The 21,756-nt window shown below is 41.3% G+C and overlaps 1 protein-coding gene across 1 annotated transcript in view; it reads right to left on the minus strand.

Moving 5' to 3' along the window:
• RTN1 (reticulon 1) overlaps positions 1-21,756 on the minus strand; it is a 274,771-nt gene that overhangs the window by 137,323 nt on the left and 115,692 nt on the right. Inside the window, 1 exon segment of the mRNA NM_001034121.1 lies at positions 12,438-13,211. Coding sequence (NP_001029293.1) covers positions 12,438-13,211 — 774 coding nt within the window.

Genomic DNA, 21,756 nt, shown 5'->3' on the forward strand with positions numbered 1-21,756 from the left:
TACCACGCCTGGCTAATTTTTGTATTTTTAGTACATACAGTGTTTCACCATGTTGGCCATGCTGGTCTTGGAAGTCCTGACCTCAAGTGATCCACCCACTTTGGCCTCCCAAATGCTGGGATTACAGGCATGAGCCACCATGCCCGGCCAGACTGCTTCTTTAAGCAGGGCTCCCATCCATTCCTCTGCACTAGGCGAGGCCTCCCAGCTGGCCCCTCCAGCCACATCTGCCGGCACATATTAGGGACAGAGCTCTGATCACTCCCTGGGATGGAGTGCTCAGAGGAGGGGAGGGCTCCCTCCTGGGCTGGCATTCTAGCCTGGGGAATTTGGAGAGTCCAAGCTGACAGGAGCAGAGGCGGTTCCTCACCACGACACAGCTATTTTGTTGAGGCATAGCCAGACTGCTTCTTTAACTGGGACCCCAATCCACTCCTCCTTGCAGGGGGGGGTGCCTCCCAGCTGGGGCCTCTGGCCACCCCTGCTCATGTTCTCCCTGGGTGAAATGCCTGAGGGACAGGACAGGCTGCCACTTTGGCCATTCAGGCTAATCAGCTGGTCTAGCCTGTGGGGCTTGGAAAGCCCAAACCAATTGGGGGCTGAAGGGATCTCCAACACAGCACAGCTGCCCTACCAAAAAGCAGCCAGACTGCTTCTTTAAGTGTGTCCTTGATCCCCTTCCTCCTGACTGGGTGAGACCTCCCAACCAGGGTCTCCAGCCACCACCTACAGGCACATTTGGGCTGGCAACAGGTCAGCACTCCCCTGGGATGGAGCTTCCAGAGGAAGAGGCAGGCTGCCATCTTTTACTGTTTCCCAACTTTCACTGCTGATGCCTCCAGGTATGGGAAAAACCAAGGCAACTAGGGTCTGGAGTGGACCCCCAAAAAACTGCGGCAGCCCTACAGCAGAGTGGACAAATTGTTAAAAGAAGAACAAACAAAAAACAACAACAAAAACAATAACAAACCCATAAAAACCCCATCCAAAAGTCAGCAACCTCAAAGATCGAAGGTAGATAAGCCCACAAAAATGAGAAAGAATCAATGCAAAAACCCTGAAAACTCAAAAAGCTAGAGTGCCCCTTTTCCTTCAAATGACTGCAAACCTTCCCAGCAAGGGCTCAGAACTGGGCTGAGGCTGGGACAGCTGAAATGACAGAAGTAGGCTTCAGAAGGTGGGTAATAAACAATTTTACTGAACTAAAGGAGCATGTGGTAACCATTGACAAAGAGGCAAATAATCATGATAAAACAATACAGGAGGTGACAGCCAAAATAGCCAGTTTAGACTGGAACATAACCAACCAGCTAGAGCTGAAAAACACACTACAAAAACTTCACAATGCAATCATGAGTATTAATAGCAAAATAGACCAAGCAGAGAAAAGAATCTCAGACCTTGAAGAGTATCTTTCTGAAATAAGACAGGCAGACAAGAATAGAGACAAAAGAATGAAAAAGAATGAACAAAACCTCTGAGAAATATAGAATTATGTAAAGAGACTGAATCTACAGCTAATTGGGGTACCTGAAAGAGATGGGGAGAATAGAACCAAGTTGGAAAACATACTTCAGAATATTACCCAGGAAAACTTCCCCAACCTAGTAAGACAGGCCAACACTCAAATTCAAGAAATGCAGAGAACCCCAGCAAGATAATCAATGAAAAGATCATCCCCAAGACACATAATCATCAAATTCTCCAGGGTCAAAATGAAAGAAAAAATGTTAAGGGCAGCCACACAGAAAGGCCAGGACACCTATAAAGGGAAGTCCATCAGACTAACAGTGGACCTCTCAGCAGAAACCCTATAAGCTAGAAGAGATTGGGGGCCAATATTCAACACTTCTAAAGAAAAGAATTTCCAACCCAGAATTTCATATCCAGCCAAACTAAGCTTCATAAATGAAGGAGAAATAAGATCCATTTCAGACAAGCGAATGCTGAGGGAATTAGTTATCACCAGGCCTGCCTTGCCAGAGTTCCTGAAGGAAACACTGAATATGGAAAGGAAAAACCATTACCAGCCACTACAAAAGCACATTGAAGTATACAGACCAGTGACACTATGAAGCAACCACATAAACAAGTCAGAAAAATGACCAGCTAGCGTCGTGATGACAGAATCAAACCCACACATAACAATACTAACCTTAAATGTAAATGGGCTAAATGCCCCAATTGAAAGACACAAAGTGGCAGGCTGAATAAAGAACCAAGACCCATTAGTATGCTGTCTTCAAGAGACCCATCTCACATGCAAAGACACATATAGGCTCAAAATAAAGGGATGCAGGAAAATTTACCAAGCAAATGGAAAACAGAATAAAGCAGGGGTTGCACTCCTGGTTTCTGACAAAACAGATTTTAAACCAACAAATATCAAAAAAGATAAAGAAGGACATTACATAATGGTAAAGGATTCAATTCAACAAGAAGAGCTAACTATCCTAAATACATATGCACACAACACGTGGGCACCCAGATTCATAAAGCAAGTTCTTAGAGACCTTCAAAGAGATTTAGACTCCCACACAATAACAGTGGGAGACTTTAACAGTCCACTGACTATATTAGACATGAAATAATAACAAACAGTCTCTCAGATCACAGCACAATCAAATTAGAACCCAAGATTAAGAAATTCACTCAAAACCACACAACTACATGGAAACTAAACAGCATGCTCCTGAATCTCTTGGGTAAATAATAAAATTAAGGCAGAAATCAAGCAGTTCTTTGAAACTAATGAGAGCAAAGAGACAACATACCAAAATCTCTAGGATGTAGCTAAAGCAGTGTTAAGAGGGAAATTTATAGCATTAAATGCCCACATTAAAAAGTTAGATCTTAAGTTAACAACCTAACATCACAACTAAAAGAACTAGAGAACCAAGAGCAAACAAACCCCAAAGCTAGCAGAAGACAAGAACAAAGATGAACTGAAGGAGACAGAGACATGAAAAACCCTTTAAAAATAAACAAATCTAGGAACTGTTTTTTTAAAAAAAATTTTTTAAATCAACCATTAGCTAGACTAATACAGAAGAAAAGAGAAGAATCAAATAGACACAATCAGAAACGATAAGGGAGATATCACCACTGACCCCACAGAAATACAAACAATGATCAGAGAATACTATAAACACCTCTATGCATATAAACTAGAAAATCTAGAAGAAATGGATAAATTCCTGGAGACATACACCCTGCAAAGACTGAACCAGGAAGAAACTGAATCCCTAAGTAGACCAATAACAAGTTCTGAAATTGAGACAACAATAAATAGCCTACCAACCAAACAAAAGCCCAGGACCAGGGACATTTACAGCTGAATTCTACCAGAGGTATAAAGAAGAGCTGGTACCATTTCTATTGAAACTATTCCAGAAAAATTGAAAAGGAGGGACTCCTCCCTAACTAATTATACGAGGCCAGCATCATCCTGATACCAAAACCTGGAAAAGATACAACAAAAAAATAAAACTTCAGGCCAATATTGTTGATGAACACTGATGCAATAATCCTCAATAAAATACTGGCAAACTGAATCTAGCAGCACATCAAAAAGTTTATCCACCACAATCAAGTAGGTTTACAACTTTGGTTCATAATATGCAAATCAAAATGTGATTAATCACATAAGCAGATCTAAAGACAAAACCACATGATTATCTCAATAGATGCAGAAAAGGTCTTCAATAAAATTCAACACTCCTTCATATTAAAAACTGTCAATAAACTGGGTTTTGAAGGAACATACCTCAAAATAATAAGAGCCATATATGACAAACCCACTGCCAATATCATACTAAATAGGCAAAAGCTAGAAGCATTCCTATTAAAAAGCAGCAAAAGACAAGGATGCCCTCTGTCACCACTCCTATTCAACACAGTATTGGAAGTTCTGGCCGGGGCAATCAGGCAAGAGAAAGAAATAAATTGTTTTCATATAGGAAGCGAGGAAATCTAACTATCTTTGTTTGCAGATGACATAATCCTATATCTAGAAAATCCCATTTTCTCAGTCCAATAGCTTCTTAAGCTGATAACCAACTTCAGCAAAGTCTCAGGATATAAAATCAATGTGCAAAAATTGCTAGCATTCCTATACAGCAACAGCAGGCAAGCAGAGAGCCAAATAATGAATGAATTCCCACTCACAATTGCCACAAAAAGAATAAAATACCTAGGAATACAGCTAACAAGGGATGTGAAGGACCTCTTCAAGGGGAACTACAAACAACTGCCCAAAGAAATCAGAGATGACACAAAGAAATGGAAAAACATTCCATGCTCATGGATATGAAGAATCAATATGAAAATGGCCATACTCCCCAAAACAACTTATAGATTCAACATTATTCCCATTAAACTACCATTGGCATTCCTCACAGAATTAGAAAAAACTATTTTAAAATTCATTTGGAACCAAAAGAGAGCCAGAATAGCCAAGACAATCCTAAGACAAAGAACAAAGCTGGAGGCATTATGCTACTTGACTTCAAACTACACTACAAGGCTACAGTAACCAAAACAATATGGTACTGGTACAAGAACAGACACATAGACCAATGGACCAGCATAGAGAAACCAGTAATAAGACCACATACCTACAACCATCTGATCTTTGACTAACCTTACAAAAACAAGCAATGGGGAAAGAATTCCCTATGTAATAAATGGTGCTGGGATAACTGGCTAGCAATATATAGAAAATGGAAACTGGACCCCTTCCTTACACATGTACAAAAATCAACTCAAGATGGATTAAAGACTTAAATGTAAAACCCAAAACTATAAAAACCCTAGAAGAAAATCTAGGCAATACCATTCAGGACATAGGCATGGGCAAAGATTTCATTACAAAGACACCAACAGCAATTGCAACAAAAGCTCAAACTGACAAATGGGATCTAATTAACTAAAAGCTTCTGCACAGCAAAAGAAACTATCATCAGAGTGAACAGAACAGAATGGGAGAAAATATTTGCAATCTATGCATCTGACAAAGGTCTAATATCCAGCATCTACAAAGAACTTAAACAATTTACAAGAAAAAAAATAAACAACCTCATTAAAAATTGGGCAAAGGACATGAACAGACACTTCTCAAAAGAAGATATACATGCAGACAACAAACATGAATAAAAGCTCAACAGCACTTATAATTAGATAAATGTAAATCAAAACTATAATGATGTACAATCTTACAAAATCAGAATGGCTATTACCAAAAAGTCAAAAAACAACAAATGCTGGCAAGGTTGTGGAGAAAAAGGAATGCTTTTACACTGTTAGTGGAAGTGTAAATTAGTTCAACCATTGTGGAAAACAGTGTGGCGATTCCTCAAAGACCTAGAGGCAGAAATACAATTTGACCCAGCAATCCCATTACTGGGTATATACCCACAGGAAAAGGAATCATCCTATCATAAAGATACAGGCACATGTATGTTTATTGCAGCACTATTTACAATAGCAAAGACATGGAGCCAACCCAAATGCTCATCAATGATAGACTGGATAAAGAAAATGTGGTACATACACCATGGAATACTATGCATCCATAAAAAGGAACAGGATCATGTTCTTCGCAGGGACATGGATGGAGCTGGAGGCCATTATCCTTAGCAAACTAATGCAGAAACAGAAAACCAAATACCACATGTTCTCACTTATGAGTGGGAACTGAATGATAAGAACACATGGACATATTGAGGGGGAGCAACACACACTGGGCCCTGTCGGATGGTGAAGCAGGAGGAAGGAGAGCATCAGAAAGAAGAGCTAATGGGTGCTGGGCTTAACTCCTATGTGATGGAATGATCTGTGCAGCAAAACACCATGGCACATGTTTACCTATATAAAAACCTGCACATCCTGCACATGTACCCCTGAGCTTAAAAGAAAAAAAAAGTCAGTCTTTTATTAGGCAGGCATTAGTGGATCCTGGAAGGGTTAGGATGAGCTTAAAAGGGAGGGAAGGCCAGGTGCAGTGGCTCATCCCTGTAATACCAGCACTTTGGGATGCTGAGGCGGGCAGATCACCTGAGGCCAGGAGTTCGGGGAGACCAGTCTGGCCAGCATGGCGAAACCCCATCTCTGCTAAAAATACAAAAATTAGCCAGGCATGGTGGCGGGCACATGTAATCCCAGCTACTCAGGAGGCTGAGGCATGGGAATCGCTTGAACCCAGGAGGCTGAGGTTGCAGTGAGCCAAGATCATGCCACTGCACTCCAGCCTGGGCAACAGAGTGAGACTCTGTCTCAAAAAAAAAAAAAAGGGAGGGAGGGAAGTAGAAGGAGTATAACCCATTAACAGGATAGGGCAATTGTTGAATTATGACAACTGGAGGTAGACTGTGAGTTGTGGTGGCCATAGGATAGAAAGAGGAGAAAAATAGAAAAGAGAGAAATCATTGACTTGGGGTCTGATTCATGTGGTGAGTGAGAAAAAGAGGGGTTTCAAAAGCTACTCAGAAATGGTGAGCCTGAGTGAATAAAATGAACAGGGGAACAATGAGCTTGTTTGATGGGACAGGGAAGAAAATTCTTATCTTGGATGGTTCTTCCCTTTCTGAGGCACACATCCTTCCAGTTTCACAAGCAGAGGCCTGTGTCTAACCACCCAAACTGCTAGGACTGAGGAAACTCCTGCTTGCACAATATTCCTGGGAGGCCACATGGCAGAGCAGCTCACCCTTCTGCCAGCTGGCCTGATGCTGCGTTGTTCTGGAGACAGGCTGGTGCCCACTCATTCTGCACAACTGGGAGCCCCTAGGCAGCCTTGTATTTGCTTGTGTGATGATTTAATTAATCTTTGCCCTTTCACCCTTTCCCACTCTCCCTGACCCCAGACTGAAAGTGCCTTGGGAGCAAAGTACAGCCAAGTTGTGTTTGTTCATTATCATATCCTTGCACCCAGCACAGTGCCTGGCACACAGGAGGTACGCAATAAATAGCACTCATGTGAGAGCCAGCTCAAATTTTTACAACAGTGGCTCTTATTCAAGTGTGTAGCTCAAAACTGCCCTCAGAAATTCTGCCTTAGTAGAAGTAGGTCTGGATGTAACTCCATGTGTGATTCTAACAGTCACCTCCAGTTAGGGTTGGCAGATTTAGGAAATAAAAATACAGGACACTCAGTTACATTTGACTCTCAGCTAAACAATGAAATTTTTTTTAGTATAGGTATGCCCTAAGAAATATTTGTGTTTTATCTGGCAATTCTACCTCCAGTTGAAAACTACTATGCTAGTGCATTCAGAAAAAGAAGGCCCAGGGTCTTGCTTTATTTACTCAAGAGTAAGGATGATTCCAGACAGCTGCAGGGTGGGGGAGAAAAGGGTCTGAGGAGTTCCATCTTGAGCAAGTGAAGGTGCTACCTTAAAAATAATTCACCCTTACCATGAGTCAAAAGGGACTCGTAGCTCCTATAGATACTGTCCTATGTTCTTAAGGGAAACTAAAACTTTAACAAAATGCTAGGAGTAATCAGGGAAAATTTTAGAACAAAACAGAAGTTTCCATATCTTTGCTTAAAATTTCAACAATTTCAAAGGCCCTCTAAGATACTGGTTATTACGTATCAAGACTGACACTGCAAAGCTAGAAAGAGTCACCTAAAATCATCAGATAAAATAGGAAAATTGAGAGGTAAGAAAGGCACCCCAGGGTGATGTGTTTGCTGCTGATGATAATTATGATGATATAATTGAGAGGAATAAAAGGAAAGGTGAACACAGGCTATTTTAGTAAGTTGCAGACACCAGTGTCCAACTGTGAATGACGCTGCTATTAGGACTCCCTTTGTTCCTGGCTCATTCTCCACGCAGCATCCGGAAGGATCAATTGAAAACCCAAGTCTGATCCTGCCACACTTCCCTTCCTTCCCCCTACTCCAGCCAAGCCGGCCTTCCAGCTGCTCCTGGAACAGACAAGACATTCCCAGCTCAGGGCCTTTGCACTGGGAGGCCCCTCAGCCTGGCCTCACTTCCTCAGATAGCTACATGACTTGCTCCCTCACTCCATTCAGTCTCTGCTCAAGCTGTTACCTCGAAGAAGCCTCTCCTCACCCCCACCGCCACCACTCTCTTACACTTTGCCTTGCTGTATTTTTCTTCATAACCATTACAACTACCTGATATTATATTATATATTTGGTTATATGTGTGTATGTCTTCTCAACTAGATTGTAAGCTCCATGAAGCCAGGATTTTCTTGTGAGGCATCACTCACTCGTAAGTCCTGGCAGTAATGGAACAATGCCTGACGTGGAGTAAATGGTCAACACATATTTGTTAAATAAATAGATGAATGAATAAATGATGTCACTTTTCAGCTTAAAACCCTCCAATGGCTTCCAATTACATTTGGAACAAAATCCAAACTCCTTCCCCATGATCTTGGTCCTGCCTATCTGTCCAATGGTGTTCTCTGCCCCACTTCCCTCTTCCTCCCCTATGTCATCAACCCCCTTTCAGTTCTCATATAATACAGACTCAGGCCCTGTGCATTTGCTATTCCCCCACACCTGAGGTCCCTCCTAGCTTCTCTCTGAACTGTGGGCTCCTTCTGCTCATTCAGATTTCAGTTCATGTGTCATCTCAGAGGGGCAGTCCTTGGACCCCTCACACCCAACCCTCTATCACTCTTTCTAGTGCTCACACTATAAAATTACACTGTTTATTTATGGGTTTGTTTTTTATTGCCTGTTTCCTCTGACTAGCAGGTAAGCTGTGCAAGGGCAGGGACCTTGTCCATCTTATTTACTACAATGTCTCAGTGGCCAGTGCATGTCTGATGTATAGAAGTCACTCTAAATATTTTTTGAACAAAAGAATGAATTTTAAAAATGGGTAGGAGAATCATAGATCCCATCAATACAAGGAAATAGCAATGGTAGTTTTCAAATTTAAGTTGATTTACTTTTAATTGCTCATTTCTTCTTGAGGGAAACTGGGGTGTTTTAAGGATGACTTCCTGATTATTGTCCTTTTTGAGGCTAATAGCTCACATAACACCCAGGACCATCATAATATCCCTCTTGGTGTTTGTGTCAGAAACAACGTGGTGCTCCTGGTCAATGTCTGGTGCATCAGGGCATTTATTATGTTTTCCTAAATTGCTTCACTTTTTTCATGACTGATCTTGGCTTAAAAGAGACTTCCAGTATTTCAGCTATAAGAATTCTCGCCTCTCCACCTCAGTGTATATTATGTAGTGAAAATAGGTAAGTATGTTGGAGAACGTTTCAAAATGGAATAATCTATTGGAATTGGGAGAAATATAAATATATTAGACACCTTGCTTAAACATCAGCATCTGTGGCTAAAACTAACCCAAATTAGAATTTCTCTTCAGTTATTCTCCAGATTTGATGATTTCCTTATTTATTAAACAATGATAAACTGGACTCTTTTTTGCTTAACATGCTTTCTTTTTCCTCAGTTTCTATGTAGAATTATGTGCAGTTCTCAATTTTTGTTTTCAATCTGTTGTCACTGGAAATGGCAGAGTGACCCAAGACTCAACAGATGTAATAAAGTCCATATCCTCTACTGTCCATGGGCACAGTGTCACATGGTGCCAGGGGTCATAAGAAGATGGGAAGAGGGTCAGAAACCTCGCAGGATAAAAAGGGCAGGGAGAAAGGCTTCAATGAGAAGCTGATTCTTCCTGTTAATTTCATTCTTATCTGTTGTCATATGACTCTGGTATTTTGATGTGGGATGTATATGGAGAGAGGAGCTGAACATAGGAGAGAATGTGTAATGGGCCATTTGCTCTTTCCTGAATATGCCTTGCTTAGAATGTTTATTTGATTGCAGCTGCAGAGACAATCATTGTCCTAACCCCATACTGTCAAGTGGGCAACCCAACATCATAAAACTCCAATATCATGTGAGCCAGATCTGCCTTTGCTTTCTCTTGAACCTTCTCCAGAACCCAATTGGGCCATGGCTACTTAAAAATGGAAATCCCCTAAAAATTAATGGACCCTTTGTCAAGTCTTTGCAAACTGTAATTTTTACATGAAGCATGTGCCGTGTAAGTAGACCTATACTTGCTAGGGCATTTCACTATTCCTGAGGACTGGCTGAAGTTCTTGTGGACTGACTACTGGACAACCCGGGAGCTCTGTAAAACACAGCTTGACTATATTAACTTACATCTTCAGAACATCAAGTATCTTTATGGCAGGAAATAATAAAAGAGTTTTACTATGCATTGCCAGAAAGAGTACAAGGAAGCTTGGAAACTCGGATATGTTCTGACCTCATGTTTTAGGCAGGGGCAAGTCGTATCTAATCCACCTGGAGCCTTGGTTTTCTGATTTGTCATTACTACCCAAATCTCAATTTACATCTTAAGTGAAATTCACTGGGCCCTCACAACTCCATGTCCATGCAGCTCCTCAGACTGGAAGGGCACCCTTCCCTTCACCTCTTTGTTTCCCCCTGTTCCTCTGAGAGTCACCTGTGGTCCCAGTTCACCTGGGGAGCTGCTGGACTCCAGGGCTCGTCAGCACTGTACATTTCCCTTTCTCAGGACACCAAGCACACTGGATTGGGACTGCTTCCTTGGTCGTCTGGCCCCCTGGAGGCAGGGACTGGTTTTTGTTTGTTTTTTATTTTTCGTTAATTCCCCATCAGTCGTGCCTCATAGAGTACCCAACCAAAAGAAAGTATGTAGAAAGTGTTTGTTGCGTGAATGAGTAAATTTGAAAATCAGGGACCTGGCGCAGTGAATCTTTAAGACCCTTGGAGTTTTACGGTTGAATGAGTCTGAAGGAACTCTGGGGAGAAGGAATTAATGCTAAAATCTATAGGGAAAGAAGATAGGAGGAACTTTCATTAATTCTGTTCTATTCCAACACTTGGATTTGTACTATACCATCAGGGTTTACAGCAATCGCTCCTCCTCTACAGGCTTTGGTTCCATTTTCAGAGTTTACTAGAAGCTCTTTCACCTGAGGTGCATACCAAAGCTCTTTGGGATATGGTAGAATGCCAGTCACCAGGGGCAGGGGAAGGTTTGAGGACCTCTCACTGTCCTCTTCATCTCGATGCCTCATGGACATTTGAGAGAGGTGGAGATGCAAAGGCTGGAGAGAAGAAAGTGGCACAGGGTGGGGTGAGGAGTTTCCTGCTGCCTCTCTGGCCTTTAGCCAGGGGTATAAGAGGCTCCCTTTGTGTTTGACAGAATACGCATGAGTGCTGTTTAATATCCTGCCTTGAGTCACAGAAGGAGAATGTTCAAGTTAAAAAAGACCATAGCCTAATGAAGTCTAAACTTTAAAAATTTTAATGAAGTACATCTTTTGGTTTCAAAAATAAAATTATATGCAGAACTTCAATAAACTAGAGATATAAAATGACAGTGTTGAGATTGAAAGGGGAAGGGAGGAGTTTGCTTTGCTTAGGTTTCCTCTTCCTGTCTGTGCCATCCCTAAAAGATCCAGAAGTCCACCTTTTCCTTCCCTTTAAGTGTACAGACTTAGAGCTAGGGACAGGAATGTTAAATGCCCCGGCCAAGGTGCTTCAGGCAGTCTACAGAGAACAGCCAGTGTGCTCTCCTCATAATGTCTCCAAGAGACCTGTGCTATAGTTTGAATGTCCCTTCCAAAACTCATGTTTAAACTTAATACCCAATGTGGCAGTATTGAGAGGTGGAGCCTTTGAGAGGCTATGGACTACGAACTATTGAACTATGAAGGCTCTGCCTTCATGAGTGGATTATCCCACTCATGGACTAATGGATTAAAGAGTTAACGGATTAATGGATTATCATGGAAATGTGACTTGTGGCTTTATATGAAGAATAAGAGAGACTTGAGCACAGCATGTTAGCATGCTCAGCCCCCTCACCATGTTATACCTTGTACCCACTTGGGACCCTTCAGAGAGTCCCCACTAGCAAGCCAGAAAGCTTTTACCAGATGCGCCCCTTTGACCTTGGACTTCCCAGCTTTCAGAACTTAAGAAATAAATTTTGTTTCTTATACATTACCCTGTGTCAGGTATTCTGTTATAAGCAACACAAAACAGACTAAGACAACCCAGATCCTAGCCGAAAGCTAACTGAGAAGCAGGCAGTACTGAATTCTCTGCTCTGGACAGTAGGGCTGCATGAGGATTTTAATGTTTCCAGTATGTCATTCTAACATCTCCCCTCAAATAAAGAAAAAAAAAATTTTACAAAGAAAACCTGATAGGACTTTAAGAGAAATCCCAGATTGCAACCTTTGTACAATCAGCTACAAATTGAAAACTTTGAATATTAATTAAATTAGTTAAACTAAATGAAATTTAAGGGGCCCAAATAGTAAAGTATGTTGAATGAAAATTGTCATTCCTTAATATTTGTTTTAGGGATTGAGATTTCCATATGCTGGGTTTTCCTAAGTCAAGCAATAACAGGGCCTTTACCTGTTCCAGAAGATGGAGGGGTGATAGATCCTGGGCTGTCATCTTCAGGCTCCGAGACAGTGACAGTGGGGACTGTGTCAGGACTTGGCTTTAGACATATATCTTGCTTCTCAGGGGTCTTCTCTTGGGTAGTGGTTTCAACAGAAGGTTCTATTTCCGTCAGTGTGATTTTGACAGGGGTGGTGATCTGAGGAGCCCTGCGCTGTTCTTCAGAGAGATCATCTATGTATGGAGCAAATGTGGATTCTTCCAATAAATGGTCCTTGATGATTTTTCCCTCCACAGGAGCTGGTTCGTCAGGTTCACGGACTCCTTCAGGTTTAATTGAGATGTCAGTGTCCTTATTCTTAAAGTCCAAGTCTTTGTCTTCTAACTCGGGGTGATGTTGTTCTTGGTGCTTCACCTCCTCGGGTCTGGTTATGTCAATGTATTTATAGGCCTCTGCTTTCATCTGGTCCAGAGGGTCTGCTAAGATCTTGTTCACTTCGGTGGACTCTGCAGGAGTCATCTCTATTCCAGAATCAGAACTAAATAAGCCACGAGACTCTATCCCAGGCACATCTGGTAAGGAGGAGCCGGGTGTACCCAGCTCCTCAGGGCTCTCTGAAATGGTGACGTGGCCATTTTCCCTCTGAAGAATTCCAGTAAAATATGTAGAATCCTCCTGAGGTGGATAGCAGATGTCAGAAATGAGAGATGTGTAACACGATCCTTCCCCATCTTTTGATGTTGTTGAGAAGGTGTGGTCCATGGCACTGGAAACACCTGCCACACCTATGAATCAAAGCAGCAGCAGACAGTGAGTGGGTGCTTGGCGTCAGCTCTCTCTCCTGTCTAACCCACCACCCACCCCTGCCTGGTGAAGACATGACATCCTTTCTCCTTAAGCCCTCGGAGTTCCCTCGGAGCTCCCTCAGAGCACCAGCATGTTAAATTTCCTAATCTCCCCGATAGTCCATACTTCTGGTATTTTTCCAGTAACAGACCCCAGAGGCTCACATAAACTGCCAGGACCAGATAAGTTGGGGACAGATCCTATAAGACTAGGAAATTTATTTTCAACATCTACCACCTCAACACACAGTGACTTGATCTTAGTATTATTAAAAAGAAACCCTCTTTGTATCTAAAGTATTAACAGCTCTTTAAGTAGAGGTGGAAATTAGGCTACCTCAGGATTGTAACTGCAACAATAGGATAGCTGACTGGGTACAGGAGCTGCTCTTGGAAATTCAATGGCTGGGAGGAGCCTCAAAGAACCCACCTGTCCAGTCCTTTCATTCATGGACTACTGATCCATCCAGTCTCTTTTTTAAGGTCCGCAGAGAAAGGACCTCCTAGCTTTGGGCCTCATTCCAATGTCATATCACCCTAATGGTGTGCTTCCCTGTTTATTTCATCAGTTTTCCCTCTTGTTTTGTTTTCCTCCTCTTTTACTCCCCTACTGCCCATTCATTGCCATCCAGTGATATTCAAAGTGACCCACTGGGAATTCCTTCATTCTACTGGTGGTGCTAAGGGTAAGACAGGTTTCCAAGTTTGAGTCTATAGAATATTTTCACCCAGCTCTAATTCTACTAATGCACCAGCCATTTTTTATATTCATTAATAGTGGGCATAGGCCAGGTGCAGTGGCTCACGCCTGTAATTCCAGTGCTTTGGGAGGCCGAGGCAGGCGGATCTCCTGAGGTCGGGAGTTCGTAGACCAGCCTGACAACATGGAGAAACTCCGTCTCTACTAAAAATACAAAATTAGCCAGGCGTGTTGGCGCATGCCTGTAATCCCAGCTACTCAGGAGGCTGAGGCAGGAGAATCGCTTGAACCCAGGAGGAGGAGGTTGCGGTAAGCTGAGATTGCACCATTGCACTCCAGCCTGGGCAACAAGAGCAAAACTCCATCTCAAAAAAAACAAAAAAATAGTGAGCATAAAAGGAAAACCCTCCACTGTTTTACTTTGCTATAAAATTCTACCAGAAGGTATGAGAACCAACCATACCTGAGCATACATTGAGGCGTCACTATATGCTAAGCAGTGGGATTTTTAATCTAATTTTTACAATTGTATAAATTAAGTCCCACACTCTCTACATCTACATACAAACACATTACACACACACATATACACAAACACACACACAGTACGCACAATATCAAAGGTCTTAAGACACACCTGAAGAATAGACTAGAGCAACAACTCATATAAAAGTAATCAAAACAGTGGCAGTAACAGGTCAATAGCTAACATGCGAGTGCTTGCTATGGGTCAGGCATTGTTCTAAACTTTTCATTAATATCGACTCATTTCATAATCAAAGCAATCCTAGAAGGTTGGCAATATTGTTAGGCTCATTTTACAGATGAGGAAACTGAGAAACAAAGGGGTTAAATAACTCACCTAAGATCTTACAGGCAGTAAGTGGTAGAACCAGGATTCACACCCAAGTAACCTGGAAGCCAAGAAACCTCCCCTAATGCCCTTTGCCCCGGTTAAGTCAGTCTGTGAGGTTTTTTTTTTTTTTTTTGCAGGTAATATTCACTCAGCATTATTACAAACGAACTTAACTTTTGTCTTTTCCTAGCTTTCTTTTTGGTTGCACAAGCTATTGTTTCTCTATGGGCAGTGGAAAAGCACAAAGCCTCTTCGCTGTTCTAGCACTTTCCTACCTCAGCGCCTTTGCACTAGCTGTTTCCTTTTCTTGGAACTCTCTTCTCCTAGATACCTATATACCTAATTCTCTCACCCCCAAGTCTTTGCTCAAATGTTGCCATCTTAAGAAAAATGACCCTAACCCTCCATCTCAAATTGCAACTTGCCTTCCCCTCCCCACTCCTGACAATCCTATCTGCTACCCTTCTCTGATTTTTATTTTTCCCATATCGCTTATCTCCTTCTTAAATACTGTATAGTTAACATATTTTTTATGCATCGATTGTCTCCTCTTGCTAGGTAAGCTCACACACACAGCATGGTAAGCTCCATAAGGGCAGGAATTTCTGACTATTTTGCTCACCAATATAGGCACCTAAAATAGGTCCTGATGAATAGTATGTACTCAATACATATTTGCAAAATAAAGGAAAGTGATATTTTTGTGGGGGCGGAGGACAGAGTCTTACTCTGTCGCCCAGGCTGGAGTGCAGTGGAGCGATCTTGGCTCACAGCAACCTCTGCCTCCCAGGTTCAAGCAATTCTCTTGCCTCAGCCTCCCAAGTAGCTGGGATCACAGGCATGTGCCACCACACCCAGCTGATTTTTGTATTTTTAATAGAGACAGGGTTTTGTCATGTTGGCCAGATGGTCTCGAACTCCTGACCTCAGGTGATCCTCCCACCATGGCCTCCCCAGTGCTGGGATTACAGGTGTGAGCCACCACGCCGGGGCATATATATATATATATATATCTATATATATACATATATATATCTATATATATACACATATATATATATTCCTCCTGGGAATCAACCTCTTCCTCCTGGGTTCAAATATATATATATTTATATATATAATATATATATTATATATATATATATGTCTTTTTTTTTTTTTTGAGACAGAGTCTTGCTCTGTCACCCAGGCTGGAGTGTAGTGTGGCATGATCTTGGCTCACTGCAGCCTCAACCTATAGGCTCAACAGATCCATCTAGTTCACCCTCCCAAGTAACTGGGACTACAGGCATGCACCAGCATGACTGGCTAATTTTGTTTTCATTCTTTCATAGAGATGTGGTCTCACTATGTTGCCCAGGCCTGTCTTGAACTCCTGGGCTCAAATGATCCTTCTGCCTTGGCCTCCCAAAGTGCTGGGATTACCGGCATGAGTCACCTCACCTGACCAAGGAAAGTAATTTTGAAGTTTAGAATTAAGCACAAATATCAGTATTGTGTGAAAAGACAGGTTAGAAGATTCCCCCAAATTGCTAACGATACTTCATTTAGCAAGTGACTTAATTTTGTGAGCAACAGACCAGTTCAAATCTATACATCTCAGCTAGGCTTCTCATTATACCTTTTTTTTTTTTTTTTTTGCATATGGCAGCCCCTCTTTTAAAGTTAGACCAAAAAATCTCAGTAGCAAAAGGAATAATAGTAAGGATTGTCCTTATTGCCTAAGCATAGATAGAACACCAAACAAACAAACTATTAAATTTAAATCCATGGGTGCACACACACCTTTATCCTGAAGAATTATTAAAGCTTCTTTCATTATATGGGCTCAGCATATAGGTAGACCTCATTGGAGGCAGGGAAATCAACCCGAGATAGATATTTCACTACAGATATTTGGATCCTAGGATTCTCTACCAGTTATTTGGAACTATTTGCAGGTGTTAATAAGTAATTATTCGCCAGAAAGTGAGGAGAGGAGGGGTTTGTCCAAATAAATGAATAGTCTGGAGAGGTGGGGAGTGAGAAAGGGAATCTGGAGAAGACATAGCAGGTGGTTTATTTGGTTTCCAAGGCTGTATCTCAGTCATTATCATCCAAATCTCACTCAATTCCCCCACTGCAAAGGCCACCACATGGCTCCTGGCCCTGATTACCTATACTTGGCATGTTGCATATCCCTCTAGACCACTGTCTCCTACCACCGGGGTCATCTCACTAAACACAAGTGTCACTTGCTCAGTGCCCAGCCCCTGGGCTCTGCACTGCCTTGCTGGATAATCCTTAAACTCTGTAGCCTGGCATTTGAGACCATGTGAATTCCACCTGGTCACAGCCCTGTTGCCACCATTCCTCTCACCCTCCACTCCGGGCATACAAAGCCCTTCACAGTCTCACACTCACTTGACCAGCTTTTCTAGCCCTGTCTTCCACTCTCCAATTCAAATTCTAAGCTCCACTAATATAAACTACCCAACACTTCTTCAACACTGGATCCTTCCAACCTCCACATCCACACCTCTGCCCTTCAATCTCAAGCCATTAAACATAAGGAGCTTTAAATGTCACCATCTCCATGATGAATTTGCTGACTGTCTTAGTCCATTTAGGTGGTTGCAACAAAAAGACTATAAACTATGTAGATTATAGACGACAGAAATTTACTCTGGAGGCTGGGAGGTTCAAGATCAAGGTGCCAGTGGATTTAGTGTCTGGTGAGGGCCCACTTCCTACATAGCCATCTTTTTGCTGTAACTTCACATGGTAGAAAGGGTGAGGGATTCTCTCTGGGGCCACTTTTATAAGGTCACTAATTCCATTCATGAGAGCTCTGCCCTTGTAGCTTAATCACCTCCCAAAGGCCCGACTCCAGATATCATTGCCTTGGGGGTTAGGATTTTAACATATGAATTTTGGGGCGGGGGTGGTACACAAACATTCAGATCACAACACTGACCAATGCCTGCAGGACCTGATCCCATCCTATTGTCTCCCTCTTCATTCTCATAGCACTTAATTTATACTGCTCATGTAGCATGTGTGACATACAGCTTATATACGTACATGTTACCTTCTTCTAACCTGTCAGCTCCTGGATTTTGATGCTTATGTCTGGCACACTATATTGCACATAGTAAGCATCCAATTCAAAATAAATATAAATAAATGGACTCTTCAATCCATTAACGAGTGGGCTTATTCTGTGCAGCTACTGAGAACAAGCTATGACTAATTAATGCAAATTACAAAGAGGACATTTTAAATCTGTCATGCAAAAAACAGTCTAAAATGTGAGTTATCCAACAATGAAACACAGCAAGAGTATTCTCAGAACAAGAGTATTCTGATCATGGTAGACACAGGCAGAGAGAGACCCAGTGTTTGTCTAGACAGAAACCAGTACTTTGTAGAAAGTTGGATGAGACAACTACAGAATTCCCTTCCAACTTTCCATGATTTTTATACTAATTGGCTACCACTGTAGTTTGACACAACTTCCTTTTTACTTATTGCTTTCCTGTGTAACAGAATCAATATAATTTCCCCCAAGGTGATGCCTCTGAGAACAGGGGCTTCTCAGATGTACAGTAATAATTGAGGGAACAGAATCTAAATGACATCTATATTATTCTAAAAATAAAATATTATTAGAGAGGCTATAAATAGAATCAACAATTGGGAAGAAGTCCCATTCCTACCCTACCAGCTCTGTCTTGCTCAGAAAACCCAGTATGAAATTGGAAGGACCCCTTTACCACACTCTAAAAATACTGCCAGCTAGAGGAAGACAAGAGGAACAAAGTTATTTGTGTAAATCACACATTTTATTTTTAAAACTTTTTTCACACATTTTAGATGGGATCGTATTAGAATCATCATAAAAACAAAGAATAATTCAAATACTTTGAATGTAGTTATGTCCCATTTTAAAAAACTGAGCTAAATACCCTAAAAAATTCTCAAGGTTCTAACTTATTGAATTTAAAAATATACATGCATGATATGGTGCCTATCAGTTAGAACTCTTGTAAACAGAAAGTCCTCCTAGACAGTAAATTATGTTGGAGCAGAGTCCTGTGGGGATTGTTGGAACTGAGAAGCAGAACTGAGCCTGAAGGCCCAGGAAAGCCAATTAATTCTTGTCAGCACTTCCTGCAGAGCTGGCAGATGTGGGAACTGAGAGAGCACAAGCCATTTGCCCCAGGTAGGAACTCACATTGCCATATTGTTAAATACAAATCCACTAAATAAAAGTGCCTTGTTCTAGACTAGAAATTGCCACATAACCAAGGATTCTGTGGAATATCTGATTTCCTCAGATATTTCTCCACAGCTGTTTCCTGGACCATCTAGAGGTCTAATTCATGCAGAGGCAAATGTACCTTGAGAGTCGCTGTGTTAACCTACAGATGCCCTCTTCGGAGGTGGCTGTTCTGGGAAGACACAGCAAATTCAGTTACCTGGATGCATTTAAAATGGCATTGATTTTCAAAATTTCAATTTGTAATAACTTCAAAAAAGTACTTATAATAAAAACTGAAGGATTCACAGGCCACTATTTCTAGTCAAAACCTAAGTAGGAGAAGGATGAAAAGAAGCTGAAACTATTGCCATTAAATCCCAATATGTGTTGATAAAAGTGAAGCTTTTTAATCTACCGATTAAAAGAGGTCAGAAACAGTCATCATGAGGCAGACAAATTCAGTAATCTCATAAAGGGTAGGTGTTTTATTTTATTTAAAAAATTCTCTGGCAACACTAAGGGATAGGATGACAACGATGACTTGCTGAAGATGATTCTACTTTTCTCAAGGAAAAGCTTTAATCCTAAAATTCTATTAATAGTTCTTAACGCTGACTCATCCTCACAGAATGGAGTTCATTCAATTGGTGATCCATAGCTTAGGCAGTTTGTATTCTGGCTCTACCACTAACTGGCAGTTGTGAGATGTTGGACAAGTTAGCCTCTTAGAGCCTCGGTTAATCCATCTTTAAGATAAGGCAATAATAACCTCCACCTTACTGGGCTGCTAGGAGGACTAAATGAGATAATGCCTTAGATCTTTGCCTGATACATCGAACACACTCAATAAATGAGAGCTGTTGATTTTCTTATTATCTTTATTTTTCAGGGAGAACACTACTCATCTCCAACATATTACCATCTGTTCGTTAGTTTCTTCCTTTATCTCTAATGACATCCTCTCATGGTAGAGTGGGCCAGAAGGAGTTTCACGTATCCAGTCCACACCCATGCTCTCTGGGGTCCACCTTAGATGCTAAGTCCCCAGAGTCCAAGCCCATGCTGTCTTCACAGCTCCACGAGCAGGTGGCGGTTCATTACGTACTTTAAATGGACATAGATCCTGTCATGAACGTGATGATGCCTGACTTGACACAAAAAGCTGAAATTTACCAAAACTACAGGCAGAAAAGGAATGAGAGGGTTAAGTGCCTACAGATGCCTTCTTCCTGTGGACAGAGCCTATTCTGACTCGCTAGGGTTGAGATAAGGGGCTTACGGTTTAAGGTGGTACTTCCACAACTCTATAAAGCTCCTCTTACTGCACTGAAATGGAGACATAGAAAATGCCAGAAAGAAAAAAAACAACAAATTATACAAAAAGGTTTTCTGAGACAGAGATAGAAATGCTCCATTAGACAAACATCTGGCTTACCCTTCTCCCTGGAATTAGAGAAACAAAAATGCCAATTATTGTTTGAATAGAGCCAATATTAACAGGTATAGGGGACATTAGTCCTATTAAATTGATAAATTTTTTTTAAAAAGTGTGGGCATAATAAAAACTGTAATGACAGTGCAGAGAGAGGTGCATATTAAAATTCAAGAATTAAAAGCCAGAATCAATGACCAAAAGTAAATCTGCATTCACCTTTCCCAGAATCCCCTGCCCTGAGGCTGCCCATGTGATGGATAGCAGCAGCCTGCACAGAGGTTAGGCTGGGAGGCTTTTTCCTGAATACTCCTACTCATCTTTTCTAAGTGCTATGAAATCAGCAGGCCCACAGTCTGGAGGCTGTGACACATTTGACAACAGAGTCCTCCATGAGGGATGAATATGCCAGAGAGACTCCAGGAACCTCTATGTCACCTAGAAAACATTCTCCTTCTCAAACTAAGTGGCCTGTGATTTAACATGACAAATGGGTACTGAGAAATCCAGGTACACCCATTTTTAATCAGTTTTATCTGTATGGTTAGTTAAGAGAGTTAAAAATAAAAAGATCCTGCATTCTCTAGCAAAAGACTAAGTCAAAGCTGATGAACATGTTTGGGGGTTTAAGAATATGAGTAACTACTCTTTCCCCAACTCACTGCCTTATTTAAAGCTTGTCTGCCAGAATAATAGATCTCACTTTTGGTTTTGCAAAATTAATGTCTAATAAAAGTGATTCAGCAAGTTGTTCTTTTCTCTATGAAGAGCCAAGATTCCCATTGCCTAGGATGTTTTCACTTTAGCAAAAAATTCTCTTAAAGGAAAAATAATTGCTTTAGCAGACAGAGTAGGGCCTAAATGTTTTTCAGAGTCCTCAGTAGTGCCTTGGAAAGCATAAAGTTGCAGAGCACTAAGATGAAATGATGGTGAAAGTTCTGATGAGCTTGGAATCATGTTTTGGATTTTGTTTGTTTTTGCCCGCTGTTTAAAGATGGAAATGTGATTCTGTGGTCTTCTTTGAGAAACAATCTTTTTTAGGGAAATGGTGGAGGTGAATACATAATTTACTTAGATCTTAAGAAAAGGTGTCTAAAATCCTATATAGACATTCCTTTGCTGTTTTGAAGAATAGGTTTATTGATATGTAATTCATATACCATAAAATTCACTCTTTTAAAGTGTACAATTCAGAAGTGTTTGTATACTAATAGTTATGCAACCACCACCACTATCTTCTAATTCACCCAACTG

This window comes from Pan troglodytes, chromosome 15 (genome assembly GCF_028858775.2).
Source record: "Pan troglodytes isolate AG18354 chromosome 15, NHGRI_mPanTro3-v2.0_pri, whole genome shotgun sequence".
NCBI lineage: Eukaryota > Metazoa > Chordata > Mammalia > Primates > Hominidae > Pan > Pan troglodytes.